This window comes from Myxine glutinosa, chromosome 2, assembly GCF_964187855.1.
Source record: "Myxine glutinosa chromosome 2, kmMyxGlut1.1, whole genome shotgun sequence".
NCBI classification, from domain to species: domain Eukaryota; kingdom Metazoa; phylum Chordata; class Myxini; order Myxiniformes; family Myxinidae; genus Myxine; species Myxine glutinosa.
This window is the reverse complement of record NC_136262.1, coordinates 97,079,523-97,093,909: the sequence shown is the minus strand read 5'-3', so window position 1 is coordinate 97,093,909 and position 14,387 is coordinate 97,079,523. Positions and strand designations below refer to the sequence as shown.

General features: G+C 44.7%; 1 protein-coding gene across 4 annotated transcripts in view; it reads left to right on the top strand.

The window, feature by feature from the left end:
• Nucleotides 1-7,614, top strand: part of LOC137421540 (uncharacterized) — an 89,676-nt gene extending 82,062 nt beyond the window's left edge. For 2 of the 4 annotated variants that reach the window (XM_078771309.1, XM_078771308.1), the window contains exons 3-4: nucleotides 916-1,844; nucleotides 2,487-3,757. In XM_078771309.1, the coding sequence (XP_078627435.1) occupies nucleotides 916-1,844; nucleotides 2,487-2,801 (1,244 nt within the window). In that variant the 3' untranslated portion in view covers nucleotides 2,802-3,757. Of the gene's footprint in view, nucleotides 1-915; nucleotides 1,845-2,486; nucleotides 3,758-4,390 lie in introns of those variants that run through there. The other 2 variants (XR_013622323.1, XM_078771310.1) reach the window with 2 other exon arrangements.
• The last annotated feature ends 6,773 nt before the right edge of the window (nucleotides 7,615-14,387 follow it).

Here is a 14,387-nt window from a genome sequence, read left to right as displayed (position 1 = left end):
TTGTTGTGCTGCATAGAGCTTTATATGAGTTTGTGGCCTGTGTACCGTGTTGGAACGGTCATGCTTTTTGCTTCAAACAGCCTTATTGCTCCGGATTTTGTTGCGTAGTGTGAATGTAGTTGGGTGCAGACAAGTTAAAGAGGTGGGGGATGAAGGGGAGTCGAATCTCCATCTACTGAGCTTGTGGAAAAACAAAAAGCAGAATCAGAAAAGTAAAAATAATTAGTTCTCACTTCTTTGTCTGTGCAACTCGAATAATCTCCAAAACATGTCCAGTTTGATTGATGAGAGTCCGCTGTGTTACAATTTTGGATAAAAGTAACCTTGTAACATTGATTAATGTTTCTTCATTAACTGAAGCCATTACAGTCCAATCTGCTCCTTGTAGCAAAGATGACATGCAGAGGAGGATTGTTTTCCAATTCAAAAGTTTGGGGAATTCGTTCCAATTACAATTCCTTTATCAAATGCTCTCACACGCCTTTTTTCTTTTATTCGTATTGTGTTCAGAAAGCTCCTTCTCAAATTACAGTCACTGTAGTCTTACCTTCAAATCCCTCCCAGTGTAGTCCCTTGTGTATTGCAAAATAACTACCGTTTCATGAATCCATGCTTCCTCATCTTCTTCCTTCCTCTATTTTGTCTTTGGCTCCTCTTTTGAGTCACCAGTCTCTCTTCTCCTTCAGCTTCGTGCACACAAATTCTAATCACCAGATATTTTTCATCACTCTTGGTCCTTCTTCCATTTTTCGTTCCCTGCAACAGAAATATTATTAGTAATGCCTTTTAAAACAACAGTATGAGGATTTTTCTGGCAAAGAACAAACTATTTGAGCAAAAACGTAAACATTGCTAATGGTTTCTTTTTTGTTGTTGTTTGAACATTCTCTTCCTCTATTCCTATCCTTGTCACAGACCCCAAAGTTGGAAGTGATTTGCACGATTCCACGACAAAAGGAAACTGCAAGAAAGGGCCAAACTTGTCAGGCAGAAAGGGAAACTCATCGGCGGACATCGACGCTGCAGATGTGCTGCGCGTGCGTAGAAAATGCGACCTGAAGGCAAAGACTGCACGCTGTAAACAAGAAGCGCAAGAACGGAACCAAAGTGAGCCAAAACTGGATGAGAAAGGGCCACATCACCAGAAAAAAATAAGAAAGACCAATCAGTCACCCTCTCAGTCACTGAACCACCAGGTTCCTCATTCAACTACCTGTGATGAGTTGGACCTTCTGGCTGAAAATAGATTGAAAGAGCTGGCTCAAGCTGAAATCAGGGACGCCTCCGGTCACGGCGCTTCAGAGGTCACTGCAAATGTACGTGGTGATGTCAAAAAAAAATCTAAGGTGACAGATCGTCGGGATGTGGTAACACCAGAGAAGAAGGGGCGAAAACCCAAATATGAATGTGAAAGAAAGCGCAATTCAGCAAAGCAGAAAGCGCCAGAGAAAAGTAACCACGTGGACACGGCGATCAGATTGAAGAAGCGACAGAAGGAACGAAAAACAAATAATAAGAAAGGCAAACAGTTTCTACCACGTTTGATGAAGTCCTCCATGAAATCTGCAGCTGTGATTCGTAAGCAGATGTTCCATTGCCATGCAATCTCCGCAGTACTCGGTGAGAAGAACAGGACACTTGTTGATCGAGAAGGTAGTTCGAGTGAAGATTCTGATGAGTCTTTGCCGGCCTTTTTGTCTTTGGTGTCACAAATGGAGGGCCTCAAGGATCCTGATTTTGACGGAGGGACGCCAGAGGACAAGGACGATTCTTCGAACGTCAATGAAGAAAACGAAGCAGATGCGGAAGTGGCACATGATCCTAAAACGGAGACTTTTCGTGAGGTTGGTGAATTGTTTAAAGGTTTCACTGTCATGTTGCCTTCAAATAGGACCGCACGTTAATATAAACTGCATCATGGCAACTGTGGTCATTAGATTTGTGGGTTATTTATTTTAAAAAAAAAATGTTTTAGGTACAATTTTATCTGGCTTTCACTCTTCACAGCATAGAAATGTCCAAGAGGTTGTGGAAATCCTTGATTTTTGTCATTTTTATTTCTAGCGTTCAGTACACCAAGAGACCAGACTCGATGGCACGTCCATGTAAGGACCTAATTATTTGTGATCTGTGAAATTACAGGATAGCTCAGAGGGAGCAAACTCAAGTTTTCGTTTGTCTTGTCGCCGAGCAATTCTCAAAGTTGATAGTTGGCTGTGTCATCTATCTGGAACTCCTCGTTACCTCCTCCAGTTGGAAAAGGAAATTGATGTACATGTTTATTGAACATCTGAACATCACACACAGCACGGTTGTTGTTGTTCCTCTTCTTCTTCTTCTCTTTTTTTTAAACCAGCGTAAGTTCAGCACATCCCAGCTAGATTGCATGCCCATGTGACCGAAGCATGAATTGCAATGCGTTTCTCTCCGTTGCAATGTGCGTACTATCGTTATTTCCCCTCAAATACAATTGATCTTGTTCACAGACAGTTCAGCGATCACCCGCGACAAGCACCGACCTCGGAGATCGGCTGCGAACGGATCAAGATGCGGCGACACAGGGAAATGCTTTCCCGCACTTGAGCGCCACTTTCCCCAAACTAGTTGGCAAGCGCATTTCTCATCTTTATGAGGATGGCTCGACAGAGAGCTGGTACGAAGGTTTAGTGGTCGGTATTGAGCAAGAGAGCAAAAACCCCTTGGACACTGTCTACGCTGTGAAGTACGACTCTGAGCCCAATTGGAACTATGCGGTAGAACTCCTCGCCGATTATATGAAAGGCTGGGTCAAGCTTGTTTAAACTTGACTGGAACTTGACCCTCGGTCTGCCCACGTGCAGAACAAGTGCAAACCGATACAATGGGCCAACATCAAACCAAGACTGTCATGTCATCACCTGAACGATCGATGCGCGCATTTTCTTTTCACTTTATCACTAATTTATTGATGTTAATAAGCAAACGATTGTGCCCGTTTTGAGCAGACAGTTTTGTGGTTCCACTCTTCTCTTCTGTACCAGTGTGCCACCATGGTTGCCAGATGGTGATCAACATGCTGCCTTCGTGATGGCGACTGGTGGCTCCTCTGGTTGCCTCTTTATTATATTTTTTATTTTTCTAATTCGTGCAATCGGCTAATTGTGCTGCACATACCATCCTAAGTGCCTGTGGTGCTCGGAGGCAACAAGCTCGTGGGGATGAAAAACAAGCTGGGCCTTCCCTGCATCTCCGAGCTGCACCCGATGACGTCCCTTTGAGGACCATACTAACCCCACTGGAACATGAAAGTGCCATTTAATTGGCCACCATTACCGTACTATTTCTGGCTTTAATGCATTTTCATTTATGCTACAGTCTTAATCAGTCAATAGTGTACATACATATATATATATATATTTTTTTTTTTTTTACGTTTTTTGGAAAATGTTTGCCATCAATGTTGATAGAAGCTTCCGTCTGCCTTAGTAATATTTTACTATCCATGAGGTTAAGTAGTTATTTGTGTTCCTATTGAAAACGTTACAACTCTCGCTAGTTGAGATGCCTCTCCGATTATTTTATTCTGGAACCACATTGCGGTACCTTCTCTCATACCTGTTGACTTGTACGCTCAAGTGCATTTCGTCGGTTCTTTTTACAAACCGATATAGAGTTGTTTCGTACTGTTCTGTTGCAAGGACCACACGGTTGAACTATTTGCTGCAAATGAGATGCACTTTTGGTATTTTGAAATTAAATACAGGAGCCTGGTCTAAAATAGTTATTTACTTTTACTTCTTTCTCCCAAATCTTGTCCCGGCTGTCCGATTTTATCCTAAACTGTCAAGGTGCTTTAAATGTGACTTTGGTGGGTTTTTTTTTTGTCTTCTCCTTCAAAAAGTATAAACAAAGGCGCATTCATAAATTATAGTAGCAACAGATGGACAATTATGGTGTAAAAATGGAAACGTTTGACACGGAAAGCACAGACAGGTTTAAGAGCAAATGTGAAAAAACATAACCCATTGTGGATTTAAAAAGACAAGATTGGACAGCCATAGATCAGAGGTGATCCTATTGGCAAATGACATGGCAGAAGGGGAAATGAGCAAGTCCATAACTTAGGCGGAGGAAGTATGACAGGATGTGGTTTGGTTATCATGTGACACCTGATTGAGAATCACTGGGACGAATGATTGAGAGAATGGGGGGGGGGGGGGGGGGTGGACACTAACTGATGGACAATGTAAGTGGTGCTACAATATTCATAGATTGGTGGGGTGAAAGGGCGAGGTACTCTATCCCCTCCATTCCACTTTTTCAGGAAAACGTTTTATAGTTGTACCTTAATTCAACAATTATACTTTAAGTTCAAGAAGACATTTTAACATCTTCTTTTTTTTTTTTCCAGATGATTTGACCAGCGATATCCAATTATTGCTCCACACACTGGGAGCCATCCATTTTTCAACTGTTCTTAGGACAAGTGAACCCAAGCCCTTTTCCTTTTTCAAAATCTGAGCTGCCTTTGCCAACAATTTTGCCTCCACCACATGCAGGAGGCCTGCCCTTCGGTTGTTGTTGTTGTTGTTGTTTTTTAATGTTGAAGGCTCCAGTCGCGGACTATATCGTCCTCACCGAAGCCAGACCTTAAATAAACGAACTGCATAACGATAAATAAAAGAGAGACAATATAAAGGTGAGCAGTGAAAATGAGTAAGAAAAGCGAATGATGTTTGTTTGTAAGAAAGAGAGATTGAAGCTAGGCCGGTCGCTGTAGTTTGAATGAGACAAAGTAAAACCAGCAATCCAGACAAGGAGAGTGTAAAATGGTTCCGGGCACCACTTTCCCTCTCCTAAGTCCGAACCGTAGTACGACATTGGGTGGTTGTTGTCTACAACTACCTAAAAAACCGGTCCAACCAGATGGGTGTTTTTTTTAGGAGACGCCATCTCCTTACTGGATGTTGGCTCCCGAAGGGAGTTCATCCGCCCTTTAACAGGTATTGTTTTTAGTCCTGCAAGGTGTCACAGTCACCCTCGCCACTGGCAAGCCAATGAGGGTAGTCGGTTTAGTCGCCGACTACCTGACCGTGCAGCTGGTAGCACTTTAAATATGGTACGTGCTGCTTCATTGCTTGAAAAGTATAGGGCACGGGCAATCTCCATCAGTTGGCATCGATGTGGAGGAGGAAATTCATCTGGAGGAAATGCCCTGCTGAGTACGGTGAGAAAAGCAGCGCCATTGTTATGACGTCGCTGGTACCTAGAGTATCCCAGCAAGTGACGGCACTTCACCCCAAACTTGTGTGTGTGTGTGTGTGTGTGTGTGTGTGTGTGTGTGTGTGTGTGTGTGTGTGTGTGTGTGTGTGTGTGTGTGTGTGTGTGTGTGTGTGTGTGTGTGTGTGTGTGTGTGTGTGTGTGTGTGTGTGTGTGTGTGTGTGTGTGTGTGTGTGTGTGTGTGTCAGATCTATTACGAGCCTTAGCTCATATGTTTAAAAAAATGCTTTGCATAACCATGTAAAAGTTAGTGCTAAGTAAGGAATGAGCCTGACTTACCTTAAAAGGTGTGTTGGAAAAACTGAGATCATAACAGGTTACATGTGATCATGAGATCCAAAAATGAGATGATTGCATGTTACCCAGAGAGGGTAAAGAAAGGTGGTGTGAGATGGGAGGGGGCAGGAAGGATGGGAAAACAATACTTCCATGAGCCTTGACAAGTCTCTCTCTGTTGTGGGCAGCACAAGGTTGCTGGTTGCATCATTGGCTGAGGGCAGAGCAGGATCTCTGACAGAATGCCCCCTGGTGGTTATGGCAGTGATTTGGAATTTGTTCAGGGTGCTGGAAGTTGCTCTACTTCTCGTTGCAAAGGATACCGTGGGATGTTTAACGTCCACCAACTCATGCCGGCAGACAGGACTCCCGTTTAACATCCATCCGAGGGACACACACTGATGAATCGCTCTACCTGTGAACACAAGGTTGACAGTTCATAGCTGGGATCGACCTAACCCAGACCAGACAGCTCAGAGGCAAGTGTGTGTGTACCTCTAGACCATCCTGTCAGCCATCTTAACAAGTTATTTGTGGGGTATCAGCTGGAGGATCGTTCATCTGAAGCGTGCCATATTATACCATGCCAACATGTCTGCGCAACGAAGGTGAGTGTGCGTACCTCTCTAGGCCATCATATTGGTACTTCTTCACGAGTTTTCTTTCTCACACTGGTGGCTAATTCCCAACCTCTCTCTCCCTGAAGTAAAGCAAAATGCACATGCTTCCAATATCCACTGGATCCGTATGTGACTTGCACACCTATGAATGAGATGTAGGTGTCCTGTAATAATTTGTGCCTCCAATTCTGGCCATTATGGGCTTTTCAAAGCATGACTTGCAGGTGTAAATATATTTCGTTTTGTCTCGTATCCCACAGTGTGCACTCTTAGGAACTATGGAGGGAGAAGCACCACCACTGGGGGATGTCTAATAGCAGCAGCACAGCAACAACCGACGCGCACGAAACATCCCATGCCCCCTGCTGGAAGGAACATTCGCAAGACAAGGGAGTGCAGGCCCAGTGGAGAGCAAAGCTTCAATGGAGCTGGTGCTCAACACTCCTCGCAGTATTTGTCTGCTCACCAAGAGTGCTACAATTGCCACCACATCATGGTCACACAAGCAATGCAATGCTTAAAACCAGCTCTATCCACGGCATGGTGCTCTAAAACAAATAAGTCAAGAATGAAGAACTAGTCTTGCTGGTGAAGGGTAGTGGCGATCTGTATTGGCAGGGAGGTAGAGCAATGGATGAAAACCACGGGACGTTGATTGAGGTATAACTAGAACGGTACTTGGTAAAGAGCATACCTCTGCCAGGTTGAACAGTTTGCGTTTTGTATCCCACGAATAGGCTGGATCTGGATTCGGACCTGAACCAAAAATCTAATTGGCTTGTTCTTGTCACCTAACCAACTCTTCCACCAAGTTTTGTCCACAACCACAACATTTTGTCCACAACAACCACAGCTTTGTCCACAACCATAATATGTCCACAACGTTTTGAGATATCATGCTGTATATCGTTTTTTGTCCCATCTCTCAATGGTGAATATTCACTTAGAAAATTCTTAGTTCCAAATGTGAAACGGATCTTCACCAAAACCTCATGAATTCGTCTGTGTAACATTCCCAACCTCTCTACCAAATTTCATCCAAGTCCTTTCTTATTTTGTGATATCCTGTTCACAAACAAGAAAGACGCAGTGTAGACTGGAGAGCAGGATGCTATGCACCCCCACCCCTCACCCCCAAACAAAGTTGATATGGATACTTATTCTTGTCCATTTCATTAATATTAAAATTAACAATATAAAAAATATTTTGACCTCAAAAATAGTTGGTTTCCCCAATTCAGTGATGAACTGTGCCAATGCTGTTTAATTCTCAAGTCAATCGGATGAATTTAAAAAATTTGTACACAAGATCGAGGCTAAACCGACTACCTTCAACTGCCTTGACCAGAGCTAACATGAATCACAAAAAAAACGGACACATAAAACAATAAAGAGATCGGGAGACAAGATAGGGAGAGAGAGAGGGAAGCACACAAGCACAACAGTAGAGAACAGGGACATCGGGAGATCTGTGGGAGGGAGAGGGCTTGGGGGGAGGAGGCATGGGAGGGGGGGAGGAGGTATGGGAGGGTGGGAGCAGGAGGGGTAGGGGGAGGATGGGAGAGGCATAAAACACATGGACACTGCGAGGACTTCCAGGAAAGAAGTTGGCATTTCAAAAAAGTGGATCTGGGGTGAATTAACGGGGGTAGAAAAGATCAAGGTTTTGGATGGGGGAAGATAAGAGATGGTGGTGAACAGCTGTTCTAAAGACCTGGAGGGAGGAGTGGGATTGAAGGGAGTGGGGGAGTTTGTTCCAGAGGTAGGGGTAAAGAGGAATGAAAGAGTGAAGGTGAGCAGAGAGTCTCGATTTTGGCAATTGCATCAGAAGAGGGTTGCTGGCAGATCTTGTACGACCTGCAGGAATATTTGGGGGACATAGCACAGATAGAGCTGGGGGAGCTGGCTGGATTGGAGTCAGTAGAAGACAGAAAGACCACCAACCTGCCTGCAGTGAGTGAGTGAAAGGCCCTCACAATCAGCTTCATCGCGGGAGATTCCAATGATTCTGAAAGCGTTGGTTTCAACAGTGTGAAGCCGAGCTCGGTGTGAGGCAGGAGCATAAGCCCATAGGGGAGAGCAGTATTCCATTGAGCTGCAGATGAAAGCCTTGTATGTGGTGAGGACCTAAGGTGTGCCAAGGAAGGACTTCGCACGACAGAGGATGCCCAGTCGGTGACTGGCTTTGGAGGCCAGCTTGGAAATGTGCTTTTCCCAGGAAAGATCATGGCAGATAGTGAGACCCAATAGCTTGAGTGACAGAACTTCTTGGAGAGGATTGTTGAGAAAGTAGATGGGAGGGTTGTCCACTGTCCAGTCGGTCTTTTCGGAGAGACATAGTAAGAGTGTGAGATTTGTCAGGATTGAAAGACATGTTCCACTTGTTTGACCAGTCTGTGATTTTGTCCAGGACTCCAGAGAGTGAGGAGGCTGCAGACTGCCGATCTGAGGGATGAGGTATGGAGCGGGAGAGAGTGGAGTCATCAGCAAAGAGATAGAGAGGATTTTTCAGAGAGTCGGAGAGATCAATGATGAAGACCAGAAAAAGCACAGGGCCCAGAACACTACCTTGGGGATCTCCAGCCTGAACAGGAAGGGGAGATGAGAGAAATCCTTTCAGGGCCACACGTTGACTACGACCAGAGAGAAAGTCAGCAAGCCATGCGTGGAGATTTCCATGTATACCATAGGAGGAGAGTTTGGTGAGCAGAGCGGGGTGCCAGACCATATTGAAGGCATGTGATATGTCAAGGGAGACAGCTCTGATTTCCTGTTTGACATTGAGGACCTCCATCCATTGTTGAGACAGGAGAAGCAGCATGTCCAGAGGAGAATGACCTGGTCTGAAACCAAATTTATGATCAGAGATCAAGCCATTGGAGAAGAGGAAGGATTTGATATCCGAAGCAATGATGGATTCCATGACTTTGCTGATAATTGGGAGCAGTCTGATTGGTCTGTCGTTGCAAGGATCTGTTTTTGCACCTTTTTGTGTAAAGCGGTAATGTTGGCTGATTTCCAAGCTGATGGCAGATGACCTTGAGAAGAGAATAGAGAGAGGGTGTGAAAGAGCGTCAGAGCAGGATTTTAGGACCCTTGGGCTGATGCCGTCTGGTCCAGTTGCAGAATCAGAGTCGAGGTTTGACAGAAACTTCTCCACCTTGTCAGGAGAGAAGGACACAGAGTCCAGGAGCAGCTGGATTGGTGGGTGCAGAAAGAGATGGGTTTGGGACACAATATTTTGAGGCAAACACAGAGTTAAGGCATTCGGCTTTGTCACGTGCAGTGTCAACTCTGGAGCCATTTGAGGTAAGGGAGGGGATGGAGGGGGAACAAACACCATAGACAGATTTGACCAGACACCACCAGGGTTTGGAGGAAGGAGACAGGTTTGAGAGTTGTCTTGAGAGTAGAGAGATCGTGCCTCCTGGCTTTTTGAGGGTGGACACACACTTGTTCTGAGATTGGTGGAAGGAACTGAGATTGCCTTCAGTTGGATTAGCCTTCCAAGAGGCAAAGGCAAGTTGTTTCAGGACAACTACCTCACCACAAGATTTGATTTGGAGGGGAGGGGATTCAGGAGGGGAGGGATGAGGGGGGAGTTTTGGAGGGGAGAGGTGAGGAGGTAGTTTTGAAGGGGAGGCTGAGGGGGGGGGGGTTGAAGGGGAGGGGTGAGGGGGAGATTTTAAGGGGTGGAGCAGGGGGGTTTGGGGGTTGGGGAGAGGAGGGAGTTTAGGAGGGGAGGGGTGACGGGGGAGTTTAGGAGGGGAGGGGCAAGGGGGGAGAATTGAAAGGGAGGAGTGAGGAGGGAGTTTAGGAGGTGGGGTGTGAGGGGGTAGTTTAGAAAGTGGATGATTCATGAAAAACGAACATTTATTACAAACTGGGTTTATTGTGATTTTCAAGTCAGAGATCCGTTTAAAAACGATAGAGGAGGGGTGGAATGAAGGTGAGTTTCGAGAATGTAGAAAGGAAGGACTGAAAGAGATTGAATTTTTTTTGAAGTGGAATGAATTGAAGACGAAATTGAAAAAAGCCTTTTAAATAGGAAGAAAAACAGTGTGTTGTAATAAACCACTGAATAAAACACTGCAGGGGAAAGTTTAAACATATTTAAATAATATTTAAACAAAACCATGAAAAGTAATCTGGGAAAAAGTCTAAGTGAGGACGTGGATTTGAGAAAGAAGGAGAAAGGGTTGAATGAGTGTGGAGGAAACTATTGTTGGAAAGGCTGGAGAGGTGGAAGAAAAAGGAGATAAAAGAGGCGGGGCACAAGGCGAGACAAGGGGGCAAGAGAACAAGCACATGTCCGCGAGGAGAGAAGGAAATAATAAAGTAATTTTTTTTTTTTTTGTATTTAAAACGTTAGACAAATAAGGTAAGATGATCGTGGGAGGTAGGGGGAGAAAAGACAATCAAAGAAACAAGCAAATACAGCGAAGGAAAGAACTTGTATTCACAAAATACCGAACATGAAAGACATGTTCCACATGATAGACCATGAAAGAGCCTAGATAGACCAGGCCGCACATGAGGTGCGAACAAAAAACGACTAATTACACACAAGTTTGCAATAATTACAAAACCAAAACCAACTAGACACACAATAACACATACGCAATAAAATAACCAGTGGAAATTTGACAAAGACAAAAATGGGAAAATACTTAAACTTTGATGCCGTGGAGAGATCGAAGTAAGTTTCCTCGCTCGAGGGACCGGAACCGGAAGAAAATTGACGATTATTCAGATGAAAATTGATGGTTTTAGAAGTTTGACCTTCAGTTGACCTTTGACATTAAAAAATGTTGCCCCTCCCCCCTAATTCAGTGACTGAATATGCAAATGCTGTTCAACTTTCAAATCGATCAGATGAAAAATAACGATTTTAGAAATTTTAACTCAAGATGACCTTTGACCTCAAAATGTTTGAGGGGGGGGGGGCATTGAATATAAGGATCTGGGTCTTCTTCCTTATGACCAACTCTACAATCTGGTGAAGTTTCATGAAGATCGGTTTAAAATTGTGACCTGTAGGCAATTAACAAACAGACAGACAGAGAATAATGCACAAGTAACCAACCAACATATTTGAAAAATCTTCGATTTTGCAAGTAACAAACAGACACACCGTGGCGAAAACATAACCTCCATCCACCTTCGGTGGCGGAGGTAACAACGGCGTAGCCGGGCTTGGATCTGATGAGTGGAGGATCTGATCCCCCTGTCGTGTCCAGATCCTCAGCTCTGATTGTGGGAGGTTTGTGAAGGACATGCATACATATACCGGACAGACAGACAAATGCTGTACCAGACGGCATTGCCCTACGGGATACGCGGTAAAAATAAAATCACACAGGCATGTGATATGTAGAATACTGGAATACTGGATTGTAGAATACAATCACATAGAATACTGGATTTTGGCGAACTTGACAAACGGTGCCATGTTGTCACCCAACTGTTCATGTGCGATGTAGCATTATAATTATTGTCACGTCTACCCTGTAGTGAAGACCTCAGGGTGACGGATGGCCAAAATGAGCTTTAACTCCTTATACCCCAAAATATGGCGGTGTTATCTCTTTGGTACGCCTTACAAAAATGATACCGAGGCCCTTACCTGCACAGACGGACGCGACGGGGGTTTATCCAAACCCATGAGCAAATAAACGTACAAGACAGGCACGACAAAGAAATGCAATAAATAATGGGTTTAATGAGAATAATGCAGGCAATAAAAATGAATGCACGGTAAACTAAAATTCCTCAATGAGGGACCCTCCATACGGACTCATATACAGACACAGGGAGAAATAAAATAAAAGAGAATGGCGTGGTGAGTTGGCCGATACTCAGCCTGCTCCAACGAGGACAAGTGAGGATGGTCCCTGAGTCTTCGCGATGGAGCGCACAAGATGGTGTGTGTCACCACACGGCATCCTGATGAAGCGGCGGCAACCCGTCCTCCTCCTCCGGTGGTTCCACGCTCCACAAAGCTCCCCTCACGATACCGACTCTATCCCGAACCGCTCTTGCCCAGCCTTTTCTTTCACAAGCACACCCGAGCCAGGAAAATGCAACCGCCAGAGGGAGAGCAATATGTGACCGTCCGCCACGCAGCCAGCACCAGAGAGAGAGAAAATGGTGGGACGTTCGCTTTTTCTTCCTCCGTTCTCGAAGGTTCCTCTGACGTCACACTCGCTCCAATCACCACGCGATTCAATCACCCCATCACTCCTCAACCAATCCTCATTCAGAGTGTGACCTCACGGCCATTCTTGACGCCCATTGAGAATGTCGGGCTGTGCGGGGTCGTAATGTCTGGATACTGTCGGCGATTATGGTGGCTGTAATTATGTGCGATTGCATGGCTGGCCGAGTGAGTGTTATAGGAACACAGAAAAATGACAAGGGCAATTACACACTGGGGATTATTCTTAAGCCCTAACTAATTAGCATAGCTCCACCCCTTGTATGGAGACACAGGACATTCGGCCCAACGGGGTCCCTACTTAGTTACATGAAGGTGGGCTTCTTCTTCTTCACATCATCGGAGCATTTGAAACCTACACAATTCTATCTGGACAAAGGTAGTTCGTTACCTACCCCCACACACATAACAATACTATTGGAACGTACCTTTAAGACTCATACAGACCTTTGATTTTAGACCATTTAAACCCTCAGATCCTTTAGTTTAGACCCCTTAGGGAGGGAGCGAGTCCTTCTAGTATGGAGATGACAACCAATGATAAACCCACATTGCATTATGACATTTAAATTATGGGTGAGCGTTGAATTTCCAGTATAACCCTTCTTGCAAGCCTACTTGTTTTACTTTGATTTGAAGGAATTGGAGAGGCTTGTAACATGAGTATTGGTCTTGATTCAAGTCCGGGACATCATCATGGTTGGTTGGACAAACACCTGGGAATGTCAGCGCTCAAGGAATTTGTTTTTTTATGTTGTTTTATAATGTCATTGCTCCGAGTAATTAGCTACCATTCTCCCTCCCCTCTCGTTTGTGGTTTATTTGTTTATCGAGTACAGGCATGATGGGTTAAATGGCCTCCTTCTGTTTCAAATTTCCATGTGTACCCCTTTGTGTATTCTATAATATACTCAAAGGCAAAAGTTATTGTGACACACAAACAACAAACAGAATCAGTGTTAAACTTTTACTGCCGCGAATGAAATGTTATTACATGGAAAGACAAATGTTTCAAGGTATGGTAACGATCAACAGTCCATAAGAACAGTGCACCTGGCATATGCAAATGAGCCACAACACAAGAGGGGGTTCACAAGCAAGTTCACACAGTCAGTAGCGAGTGTGTCCACCTTGTGCATTGATGCAGGCCTGGCACCTTCGCCTCATTGAGGCCACTAAACGTCGATGAAAGTCCTTGGGAAGATCATTCCATATCCGAGGAAGGACTTGGTGGAGTTCCTGCAGCGTTTTTGGAGGATTCGGATGACGTCATAAACGTCGCTCCATTTCATCCCAGACGTGTTCAATGGGTGACAAATCAGGGGATCTTGCAGGCCAGGGTAACACATTAACATTGTTCTGATTAAGATACTGCTGTACAACTCGAGCAACGTGTGGTCTGGCATTATCGTGTTGAAACGTCACTCTAGGGCCGTTCTGTTGCAAAAACGGTAAAGCGGCCATTTGCAAAATCTCGTCTCGGTACCTCACAGCATTCAAGTTCCCCTCAATCAGAATCATTGGCGTTCTTGCTGCAGCTGTTATCCCACCCCAGATCATAACGCCCCCACCTCCAAAACGATCCCCTTCCAGAACACATGGCCTGATGTAACGTTCACCTGTGCACCTGTAGACACGTGTCCTACCGTCAGCTCGGTGAAGCTGTGCCAAATGGTGTTTCTATGGACGTTGAATCGACGAGCAACATCACGCTGCGAGGTACCAGACTGAAGCATACCTATAGCTCTCCATCTGTCATTTTCCCCGAGGCGTGGCATGTCGAACTTATTCCAAAACGATGAATAGAGGTGTTTTTCTGACTTCTGCACTTCTTAAGACTGCATTGAGTGGAAATGATAAGCGTCTGGTTGTCTGGCCTTTTAAAGTGAACATTGCTGGCCATTTTTCTCGAATATGTCATGCTTCTTGCAAATTTCATGCAATTCGAACAACAACTGCTTGGTTGCGTTTCTTCGACCATTTTAACACACTCTTTCTCTGGTTCAAATCCAAAA